This window comes from Drosophila tropicalis, unplaced genomic scaffold, assembly GCF_018151085.1.
Source record: "Drosophila tropicalis isolate 14030-0801.00 unplaced genomic scaffold, ASM1815108v1 contig_527, whole genome shotgun sequence".
NCBI lineage: Eukaryota > Metazoa > Arthropoda > Insecta > Diptera > Drosophilidae > Drosophila > Drosophila tropicalis.
In genome coordinates this window covers 668,062-680,242 of record NW_027172999.1, presented here as the reverse complement: position 1 = coordinate 680,242, position 12,181 = coordinate 668,062, and the positions used below count along the sequence as shown (strand labels likewise).

Here is a 12,181-nt window from a genome sequence, read left to right as displayed (position 1 = left end):
CGAAAGAGAATGCCAATTACAAGCCTACGGAAGGAAGATTAATAAGAAGTCTGTCAGAATAAGAAGGTAGGCGAAGACTCGGGTGCCAATTAAGACCACGTAGAGCGAACTTAAGGAATTGTTTCTGAACCGATTCAACACTACGCTGGTGCACTTCATATTGAGGGTTCCACACTGGCGAGCAATATTCTAGAGTAGGACGAACTAACGAAGTGTATAAAACCTTTGTTACGTAGGGGTCATCAAATATTTGGCCCAACGTTTTATGAAGCCAAGAAGACGGCATGCTCTATTGACACTTGAAGAGATGTGAAAATTAAATGAAAGTTTTGGTTCAAACACAACGTAAGTCCTTGAATGATTGTAACAGAACAGACTTGATAGAGTAATGTGCTAGGAACGGAGACAAACGACTGAATGTCATAAAAAAACCCTTTGAGGCATTACGATGTAATTAATTAACGTGACACCAATCACGGGACGCATCGAGATCTGATTGCAAGTACTGTTGGAAAGAAGGGTCTTTATAGGAATAACAAATCTTGACTCAGCTAACATGAGCACACGTAAATGAGCCATTTCAAGGACAAATCATTTATAGACAATGTTAATAACAGTGGGCCCAGATGACTGCCTTGGGGGACGCCTGAGGTAACTCGAACAGTTTTAGATATTAAGGAACGAGAAGATACCTTTTGAATTCTAACAATAAGATACGGTTTTAACCAATAATTTTCTCAAACAGCTTAGGTATTGCGGAAACTTTGGCAATGCCACGGTAGTTAGAAATATCCGATTTGTTGCCCTTTTTAAAAAGCGGAATAATAAAAGACTCCTTCCAAACATCAGGAAAGCTACAAGTCTCACTCGATATAAAAAATAACCGAGATAAAGGCTTAGATAGGGAAATCGAACACATTTTAAGTTACAACTTGAATACTAGAAAAAAACAATACAATTTAAATGTGGGATTGAAAAGGGATAGGATGTGGGATGCGAAGCAGTAGTAGAATAACTCCACTGAAAGAATTTAGCAAACAGAAATAATTGAATCATTATTAGCTGTCTGGTCATTTAGTCTGAAGGTAGTAAATTAGAGCGTCGTTTAGAATTAAAAAACAAATTACACAATAATTTGCATAGTCAAGTCGCGAACCTGTTTTTTTAGACCATTTAAAATATCTCGATTTAATGTTACGGAGATTACACAGCCTACATGTGAACCAGACCGGCGCACCATAGATGGTAGAGACATTAACATAAGCAACGCATTTATCAATTAGAGAATTAAGACTCTGCTCTTAAGAAACAATTCACTACCTAATCTATATCACAGCATTCAAATAGAAACGACCAATCAAAACAGGAAATAAAATTGATTGATTGATTACTCTGAGTGGTCCATCGTTATAATACAGCATAACCTTTGTTTCATCGCAAAATATAACGTCGTCTGAATATTCTGCTGGGTGATACACCATACCAGAAGTGAAGGAAAAGCGCTATTCAACATTAATTAACAATAGGGGTTTCTTGCGAGCCACTCTAGAAAAGAACTTATGCCTTAGGATAGTTTCAGATGTTTACTCAGCGAATATTCACAATCAAATCAAAGGGAATGCAAAAGAAGAGCTGCGTGATGAAGTTCTAAAAGCATACTTAACGGTAAATCCCCGTTATTTCTACGAATAAGAGCAAAACAGATGAACACGAAATGTGTAGTTGCTTGACAGTGTCTGACAGTGTCAAGTTTGAGTAAAGTTCCTTTTTGCTGTTTTTTTTTTTTTTTGGATTGCATTTAAGATTTTGTTTTTTTTTTCTTAATTTAAGATAAAGATGAATAATCTACTGCTTAGAAATGAAAACAAATTGTTAATATATTAAAAGCAGTTTTTTCGCATCTAAAGTTGGAAAATTTGATTTTTTTTTCCAGTGTGTAAAGTGTTTTTTGACATTGTACTAACATGCATGTATGTACATACATATGTACCTTACCCATAGCAAGACTGTCGACAAGGTTCCGGCTTCCCCTTTTCAGCATACATACATATGTATAATGAGACACGATCATGTGTTTACCTCTTATACATCGAATGAACGAATGCAACCTAAAAGCCATTCTGAAGCTAAACCGTAAAGTGACATCCAACCGGGCCTCCAAAGTTTGCTTCGCATTCGGAGTATTTGTAAGCTTCTTGTTCTGTGGCCTAATCGTGGCTGGTTGTTACCTGATGTATGCATATACATATGTACATATGTATGTATGTACATGTGCTTATAGTATGTATAGTATACTATGTACTTGTATACTATAAAGCTACCAAACGATTACTGAAAGCACTTCAAACGACCAATGCAAATAAGACAAAACCTTCGCATGCCTGTATTAATATTTACATTAATTCTTTCTTTGTACATGTATGTATGTATAATGTACGCACATACATACATACATATTCATCTATGTACAGTATACCGATGAAATAATAGTTTATTTTGAAAACTAAATACTACAGGACTTGACCCAAATGTAATCAATATCTACACAAAAGTATTAACCTACCAAGGTAATAAAATATATGAATACTCCATACGTACCGGGTCAACAAAATCCATGTTTAAATTATAACATAATTTTTGAATCCTTGACGTTATTTTGTCAAAATGAACTTCCTCCTTTCTCCCATCTACAAGATTAAAGTTTGCTTAGAATGTTTTAAAAAGTTATATTACATGACATACCCCTTTTTACAACATATAACTTTGTAGTCTTCATGACTTAACAACTGACAATTCCTTAATAGAGATTTCCTAGTAAAGCCAAAAAAAAGCGCCAAAGTGCCTTGCGTTTATCGATAACAAATTCCTTACAAACACGAAAACTCATTCGTTTATATCCGATTCCCACTATCGACCAACCACCATCTCTTTCCGCGTTGATGTATAATGCCATACTACCAAAGAGATGGTGGTTGGTGGTAGTGGAAATAACTATTTCATATCCACCACTAATCCCAACCATTCCCCGGAGAAGCGTTTCGATTGACACTGTTAGCAATATTTTGCGAATGAAACAATAAAAAATTGTCATTCATTGGAAAACATTTACCATTCACAGCGAAAATATAAGCCTAAAAATATTTAATTTTCTTGTACATTTATTTTAATTTAAATGTATACATACAATATATCATATATGTCGGGGCGTCCTTTTTGGTAGCGCTATTATGTAGTTCACTCATGTTTAACACTTTTGTCCTTTTCATTTTACTTGTATTGTTTTAGCACTTTTACTTTTTTCATTTTGCAGAACTTTATTATACTGAGCTCTCTAGACCAGAGGTAGGCACCCATAGCCCGTGCGGGCACTTTTCTTCGGCGAAGAAGTCTACACGAAGTGCACTTGAGAGCGTAAAAACAGAATTAGTCTGTTCCAGCATTTCGACGCGAGCGCATCTATGCCGCGTTGTTGAATAACTGCACATAAAAAAATTAATTTGGGGGATTTCTCATTTATTTTCTTGCAGCAGATTATCGATTGTGCTGGTTTGACCGATTGAGCCAAATTTTATCCACATTTCATTTTTCGCAGTGTAAAATACACACATACACTGACAGTTTGCGCTGGCTCTCTTTGTGCCTACCCCTGCTCTAGACCGAGGCCCCTCTTTGTATAGAACCTGACCTGAAGAGAGCCGCTGCAAAGGTAAATGCCAGGGCTGCAATTGACACCCTGGCAATCAATTGGAACTAACTAGTAGGCTTCGACTTATTAGTCACTTAATCAACACTATCCGACACGGCCATCCTGACCTTTACACGTCCTCGTGTAATCCGTCAATGAACTGATATTTCCAATATGTTATATTTTTTTTTACCTTTCGTCATTCAAATAACCATTTATTACATCAATCTTCTTATTCAGACTTACAATTAGATTTAACATCAATTCATCAGTCATAACATTCATAACTAATCGAATTGAATTTAACATTAACATTCTCATTTTCCATAGAACTTTATCAATTACAACCACAAAATTTAGGTTCAACTTTTACTTTATTACAGAATATTTAATTTCAATTTTTTGTTTCCATAATTATGCGTCACACGCTATGATCAAAAAATTTGTTTTGCACTTGTGCTTGCATTATGACAAATTCTTTCAAGCTTTATTATCAGCCTTTTAGTCAACCATACTGTCTCTTTCAACAGTTTCCTTTTCAATTACTTCATTACTGCCTCTTTCAACAGTTTATTTCTCGATTATTCCATTACCGTCTCTTTCAACAGTTTCCTTTTTAAATACTTCATTAGTGTCTTTTCAACAGTCTTCTTCACTAGTTTCTAGTTCAACTAGAACATACTCCTCTGGCAATTTTCTTATATCTTCGTGAGCAAACTTGTACTTCCTATTATTTGTCAATGATCTAAGGCTACATGTATCTCTGTCTAACATTTCAGCTATTTGTAAAGATCCTCTAAACTTTGGACTTAACTTTGATCGATGCCGTTATTTATTGTTTAACAACACAAAATCTCATACTTTGTATCCAACAACCTTAGCCTTGGTTATATCAAAGTTGGCTTTGCTAGATGCTACAGCTGCTGATATTTTGTACTGCTCGAGCTCTTGATTCCAGGGACCGAAAATAATTATTATTTCCCAAAAATCATAATCAAGTTGGTTCTGCCAAATCAACCTTTTGTGCCGGGTCACATGTTCGGAGCAGTCCCAACGGACGAGCAACCTTTCCAATAAACAATTCCAAAGGACTTGCCTTTGTCACTCGACTTACTGTACAATTTAAGACCAACTGTACCTAAATGCGTCCTGCCAAGATCTTCTGCTAGTCTCAACTGCCATTAGTAACTTCTTCAAAGCCGTAAATAATGATTTTTTTTTAATAAAAAAATCAATTAATTATGGAGGAAAACACTAGATTACACCAATATACTTAATTCGATACCGTCTATGCATATTTGGAAAGATTTTTAAAAATTCAATTTTTTCAAATTTTCTTAAAAAAAAAAATTAATAATTTTGAGTCATTTAATAAGAATTATCCACAAGTATATGCTGCAAATCACCGAGTCAGCCCCTAAGAGGCCAACTTCCCTGTCAGAGCTTTGCTTTCCGCCGTGTTTACTGCTGCAACAGTAAGCTTAAGCTCCAACCACAGTTTGTAAAAGTCACACATAAATAGTTGGGTGCTTTGTAGCTTGATAGTGGCTGTGTATGTCGGTTCCAGGGTAGCAACGAGTCTTTATAAGTCGTCCCAAAAAAGTCATAATTATTTAATTATAACTATAATTGAAATCAATCTCACCTATATGCTGGTGTCATTAAAAGCTTCACAATCTTCCGTGCTTTGTTAATGAAGCTAACCGATTCGTGGCGTTGAAAAAAATCCTTCACAGCCAGTTGTAGCGTATGTGCTACACATTTGAAAAGATTTTAAGATCTTTTAGCAGTAAATAATCATCCAAGTCCTCAGCAACCTCGGAATCATTGTTGAGTAATTCAACTGCCTTTACAATTGTTCACGCCACCGGGTGAACAGCAGGGAGTGAGGGGTACGATTTTTTCTCAAAACGGAATGCAGTCATACTGAGGAGAGTGAAGAGAAGTTGTCCTGTAAATCGCCATGGTTAATCTAACACGAGATTTTGCTCCGAGTACCCGCACCTTTTCTTTACTTGCTATTAAAACCCAGTTTACTTTTAATCGAACCTTTTCGTGTGTGAAATTGTTCTGTAAATAAAAATCACAGTTTTAAAGAAAGTTCCCGTGCGTTTTTAATTATCTACCAGCTCTCCAGACCAGAAGAAATTGGCACCCGCCAACTATTTAATGCACATTAAGCCTTCATCAATGTACTGAACATTTACACCGAGCACTCCGCGGTTGCACCGTGTGGCCGTATCCACATTGAGGCAGAGGATTCTGTTTTTTAAGGCTTCGACCATTTTGCCCTTAATTATATATTTCTCTTCAACTAATCTCAAAACATTGCTTGAATTAACAGATGGCACGTCTAATCCTTGAAGTATGTGAGCTGTTAGAGTCTTAAAACCGTCCGAGTCCAATACAACCAGAGGTACTTTTGCGGTGGTGTCCCAAAACAACAGAAATTTTTTTTTTTTTTTTTAGGCGCTTCATTTGGTTGAGTTTCGGCCAATTCATTGTAGTCCTTTTGGTGCTTCACTTGTTCTTTTTAAATTGCAAACATAGTTGCCACTGAAACACATTTTACAAAGTTTACAGTCCGAAAAATATTTTTCCACGACAAATGTTAACAAATTTCGCAAAAGAAAGTTGCGCTTCCGACCCATTTCGTAACACTATATATATTTCTTTTGATCAAAAAAGATTATGTCTAATTATTATTAAATTACTCAAAATTCTTTTCTGAAGAAAATTGAAAAAAAAAGGAAATGTCATTATTATCAAATAAGTTTTTTAATACAACTTACAATAATTACGGTCCCCGCTTCAAAGTGCTTATTATGCGTTCTAGCTGTCCATTGGTCCTACTTGTCAATCAAATACAAATTTATTTTTTGTTGAGAATAAAACTCACTAAATTTGGAGCTGGCAAAACTTCTACCCTGGTCTGCTATTATGCGGTTTGGTACTCCAAACAAAAATACAACCGATTTCACAGCACCTATGCAATTGTCAGCATCAATCTTGGGTGTGTGCGTTAAATAAACAACTTTAGTGAAAGCGTCAATTTGGACAATGACCTACTCCTTTTTATCAGACTTGCCACTCAACTTTCCCCTTATGTCTATGTGAATCGTGTGCCAATGTGAATGAATTTTTTGAATTTTCCGATAAAATACTCCTGCTCTTAGCGCGTAAGTTTTCGCAATATCCTCGGCAAGAGAATTATCTTTTAATTTATTCACAATAATAGTAATATCGAAATAAATGCGCTGTTCAAGCCATTCACTAGATATCTCTGCCATATTTACTCGTTTCTCAGAAATTTTACAAGTATTAATCGCATCTGCGGATGGGAAATTTCTATATTGTAAATCAAATGAGAACGACCGCAAGTAAGCCCACCGTCTTTGGACCCTGGGAGATAGGTCACGTTTGGTTCTTTAGGCTTTAAGTGAATTCCAAAACATTAAAATCTTTACCCGTTTAATAATGACGTACATGTTTTACAGCCAAAAAACCGAAAGAGTCTCCAATTCATAAGAATGGTATCATAACTCAGTAGGTGAAGCAGCGTTACTGAACAACTCAACATAAAGCTTAATATTTATTTTATGTAATAAGATGGCACCGTATCTATAACTAAGTATGCAATTTTATTGGATATTGTGGGTCAAGATAACTAAAACTGGTTTCTGTGTAAGGAGAAAAATAACTCTCTGTCTTATTTTTTATATTCTGACTTCAAAATAAAATCATTTATTTCCGATGTTAACAGATACAAAGGCTTATTGAAACAAGAAAATCATAGCACAAATTGCCAAAAATATGATGTTACAGCACCGGACGAATTTTACCTCTTAAGAGAGAACCACAAATGTATTTACAAGTTCTCCAAGTGCTTGTATCACTGTATCTTGAAAAACAAAACGCGCATTTTTAAGTCCAAACGGCATTAAAGAACTCTTACTGGCCATCTGGGGTGACAAAAGTGGTACGCTTTATTGATTCTTCATGCATGGGAATTCACCATATCTAAACATGTGAAAAATTTAGCTCCATGAAGTCTAGCTATCTGATCTGCTATAAGGGGTAGGGGATATCTGTCTGAGACTGTATTCGCATTAAATACACGGTAACCGACGCACAAATGATGAGAACCATCCTTTTTATTCACTTACATCATTAGGCTTGCATTGGGTGAGCAACTTTCCCCTATGACATTGCATTCTAACAGCTCGTTAATCCTGTCGCGCACTAACTCTCTTTCATTTGGCCCAAGTCTGCATGATCTTCTTTGAACAATTTTTCAAGCGTCTGCTTATTTAATTTTCATTTCACCTGTACTGACTGTAGAAGCAGTAATTCCCTTTGTGAAATACCTTGAGTAGTTTTCCAAAAAAAATTTATTAATTTAACTTTTTATTCCCCACTAAGATCAGTATTTACTTTAGAAAATGTATCGTCACTTGAGCAATAGTTAACAATTTTTGATCTGACAATTTCAAATTTGCCGGGTGACGTAATGACATGAAAACCCTCTGAAAAGATTTTTCGACCAATCACAATTTCGTTCTTAAAATTTGCATCGCCCAAAGCATGGAATAGCATTTCAATACAGTGAATGTAAATTTCTACATTGCTAAGTATTTGCAATGTACTACAAATGGTGTCAATGCCAATACCTACATTCTTAATTCTTTCACCGGCTAACTTAGCATTTATCTTTTGTTTAATTAAATAACATAGCTGCTGGTGTTTTTACACTGGTAAAGCGCTGAACGAAAATTTCCTTGAACTCAGCCAAATTTATTTCGGGATAACACGTTTGCGAGAGCAATTGCGACGCAATGCCCTCCAACATTGAACTCAGCCAAAATTATTTTCTCTGTAGCACACCACGCGGTCGAGTCGGGGCTAACAAGATCTGCGTTAAATTTCGGCAACACTACTTTCTTCTTATTTGTTGTTTCAGGTGCCGCTGATTTCAATGATTTTACAAGTTCAATTAAATTTTTGTTTAGCATTTCCATTAACACTCGCCAGCTGACAAATGAGGTAGCGAGCCAGATCCCACTTCTAATGTCGGGGCGTCCTTTTCGGTAGCACTATTATTTAGTTTACTAATGTTTTACACTTTTGTACTTTTCACTTTTACTTGTATTGTTTAACCACTTTTACTTTATTCACTTTGCAGAACTGTATGGTGAGTTCCCAGGGGGTTAATTATACTGAGCTCTCTAGCCAGAGGCCACTCTTTGTATAGGCCCGTCTTTGTTGCTAAGGCAAAAAAACTTGTCATCCTGCAAACTCAACATTTTATGCAACATTCCAAGTGTTCTGAAAAATATTTGGCGCCTAATAAGGTACAAGTATGAGACACAAGCAACCTTATGAACTCCGCAAGCATCAACGAACATAAAACAAATAATCACGTACCCAGTATAATCAACAACCAAATCATTAGAGGAAAAACATATACATACATTCAAATAAAAAAAAAAAACAAACAAAATAAATTTTGTTGTGCCGAATATATTATAAGTTACTAACATACCACATATTTCTGGCCAATCTGTCCTATATGTTCGTTGCAGATTTTTAATTTGTCAAAGAATGAACTTTCGAACTTTCGTACACAAAATTATATGCATTTGATTTTCATACGAAAACAAAAAATTAAAATATTTGATTCGACCATTTTTTTATGGTAGACGACTCAGATGGTGGCTTTTTATATGTATTTAAATAAATGTGAGTTGAGTGAAATCAACTACGTTTATTGATTGTATAAATTTAAAAGTAGTTTGGAAAAGTTACAATTATTCTAGTCTTAATCTGCTGCTTCTCTCTACTCTGATATTCTGCAGTCCTCTGTAACTAACCTCTGTAACTCTCCAACATGAATACATGTATTATGTTATGGTAAGTGTATACATGGGCATTGCCCTATTCGATAATGTATCGTCATGGCAATTTAAAGTCTTAAAATATGAAAAATTGTATGAATTATTAACTATTTACATATATTGATCGTTTTTAAGTTACCACAGTTGCAGAAATTAAAAATATTAGAACTGTAAAATTAGCTGTTAAGAGACGTAGATAATAAATTTTGTATTTATGTAAATATTTATTAAAACCCTTATCCAGTCTTGTATTATTAAATAACATTTTTCTACGGTCCATTATCAAAGATTGATTTCAAATGAAAATTTCGACGCAATCGAATATTTCAGTATTATACTATATTATATTGCACGCCCATATAGGCGGGCCAGCAAAGGTCACCGGAAGCGGCAGAGACATGGGCACTATCCGTCGTCTGGCAAGAGAGCCAGCAGAGAGACAAAACAGAGTGGGAAAGAGGAGATATTTGCCCTTGCCTTGATCATAGATTCACGGTAGCCGAGAACACTGGAAGATATGTTGCTGTTTTTAGGATTAGATATCAAGAGAATAGTTGCGGTGGGTGTCGGGTGCCTGCGGAAAATTTATCCATATAATTGTTGCACCGGTGACCCAAACACAGATTTCACATGCATATGATTATAACTCGTATACTTAATATTTATACAATATACATATGTACACTTACACGCATTCCATCCCTTTAACTCAACTCGAAAACCATAAACCATACATAATTTTATTTATCTCAGATAGTACAGAGCTTCGTTCTGCCCATAACCCGGAAACATCCCATTACCTAAGAATAGCCAGTGTTTAAGAATAAATATCGTGTTCATCTGAAGCGGCTTTACAAATAATACCACTGTACTTTTGTCACAAACAACTAACCTAGCATATGACTATAGTTACATTCAGCCACACACGGTGTGAAAAACACTTGTAATTTAAAACTAATCCAAAAGATCACTACGGCAGGATGAAAACGTGGGTTTGAGTCTCACTAGAATAAGATATTTTAGGAACAATTGTCACCCCCAAAGCTTAAGATTCCCTTAATAAACTCCATATTTTTGTAAATAAAAGCAGTTCAAATTTGAATTCAACAAATGAAGATTGGGTTATTTTCCTTCTCCCTAAAAAACCCTATTCAGCCTGAAAGAAATTGTTTAAGAAAAAATTGTTCATCTGAAATCGCTTCACCAAAACAGATGGACCAACGAAATATGCAAAACCTAAAACAAAAATAGGTCATACAGATTCATATATCAAGTATGACTTAAAAACCAAACAAAACATGCGTCCACACTCTGTGGAAAAAGACTTAAGATTATAACAACGGCGCAATATCAAGTCGCTAATGCTGAGCATGAAATAAAAACATTATAATAAGCGTTTTTAAGAACAGTTGCCGCCTCCTAGAGTCTAAGAGTTCATTTATATACACAAGACTCTTGTTAATAAGATCAGTTCATATTTTGTATTCAAGGAGTGAAGATCGTGTTTTTAGTTGCGGTGCTAAATTTGCCTTCATTTTTGGTCCTTTGAAAAAAAGGAACCCTGCAGTTTTCCCCCACCAGTGGTAAGAGACTCAGAGAGTGAATCAGCTCTTTAAAGTGTGAATTCTTATGCAAGTGTTAATGCTAAGATCAGCTATAGGTAGCAGAATAAAATAACTCTTTTTTTCCCCCACCAGTGGTAAGAGACAACATGATAGTTACAAGGAAATCTGGTGCGATGACCGGCACCGGTGCCGCCGACTGCCCGTACCACGATATTGCCAATACACCTGCACCAAGAAGACCGAGACCGCGCCCCGGCACGGGCACCGTCTAGCGCGACAAGCTGGACCCTGGACGCAGTAGGACCGGTAGCGCTATAAAGCGCATTCAACAATTAAATATATCATAAATGAAAATTAATTGCAAAAAAAAAAAAAATTTGTAAGAAATATTCTGAAATTAAGCGGAATCTTATCTGCCCGATAGCAGTATAGTCTGTAAAGCTATGCGAAACATTACGCAGGAAGATCGCAGTTGATGATCGAGTAGGGACAGTTAAAAAAGAAAAGGGAAAAATAAATCGAATTCAAAAAATAATAACCAAAACTGATAAGAGAAATCAACATACCAGGTATGGTAGTATAAATAATACGGTTGTGTCACTTATTAACTGCTCGTTGCTTTATTTATTTGATTTGATCAGTTTGGATATTGCTTACGAACTGACTCTCTGCTCGCAGACAGAGTAGTTAGATATTCATCAATAAAGAGAGCATCTTCGCTTGCAAGGCAGAGCGAGAGACGCTTTATGAAATCAGAGAGTGAGGAACCCATATCAATAGTTATAACGGTGCTCAAACAGTGGTTGCAATACCACTGTTTCTTATGCTTTGGACACTGGGCCTACTACACAGGTTAATTCAGTTAGAGAGAATCAGAAAAACCAACATAAAATACCAATAACATACTATTGAAACTCTTTATACTAAGTACTGAATAAAAGGAATTGTAATGTTTTCTAATTGTCCAGGATTCTTATTTGGGTAAATAACATTTGTAATAAATCCTTGCGAAAACGTAAGGTAACTTTTGCATAGCA

At 35.6% G+C, this 12,181-nt stretch overlaps 1 protein-coding gene and 1 long non-coding RNA gene across 2 annotated transcripts in view; one reads left to right on the top strand and one right to left on the bottom strand.

Annotated features, from left to right (window-relative positions):
* Positions 1–2,884, bottom strand: part of RnrL (Ribonucleoside diphosphate reductase large subunit) — a 63,108-nt gene extending 60,224 nt beyond the window's left edge. The window contains exons 1-2 of the mRNA XM_068287377.1: positions 2,743–2,884; positions 2,599–2,687 (exon numbers count right to left, since the gene is read on the bottom strand). Coding sequence (XP_068143478.1) covers positions 2,599–2,687; positions 2,743–2,776 — 123 coding nt within the window. The 5' untranslated portion in view covers positions 2,777–2,884. The remainder of the gene's footprint in view (positions 1–2,598; positions 2,688–2,742) is intronic.
* Positions 2,885–9,623: 6,739 nt separating this feature from the next.
* LOC137574979 (uncharacterized) lies at positions 9,624–10,681 on the top strand. Its single transcript, XR_011032097.1, has 2 exons — positions 9,624–9,795; positions 9,868–10,681. It is a non-coding gene; the product is annotated as an uncharacterized lncRNA (long non-coding RNA).
* The last annotated feature ends 1,500 nt before the right edge of the window (positions 10,682–12,181 follow it).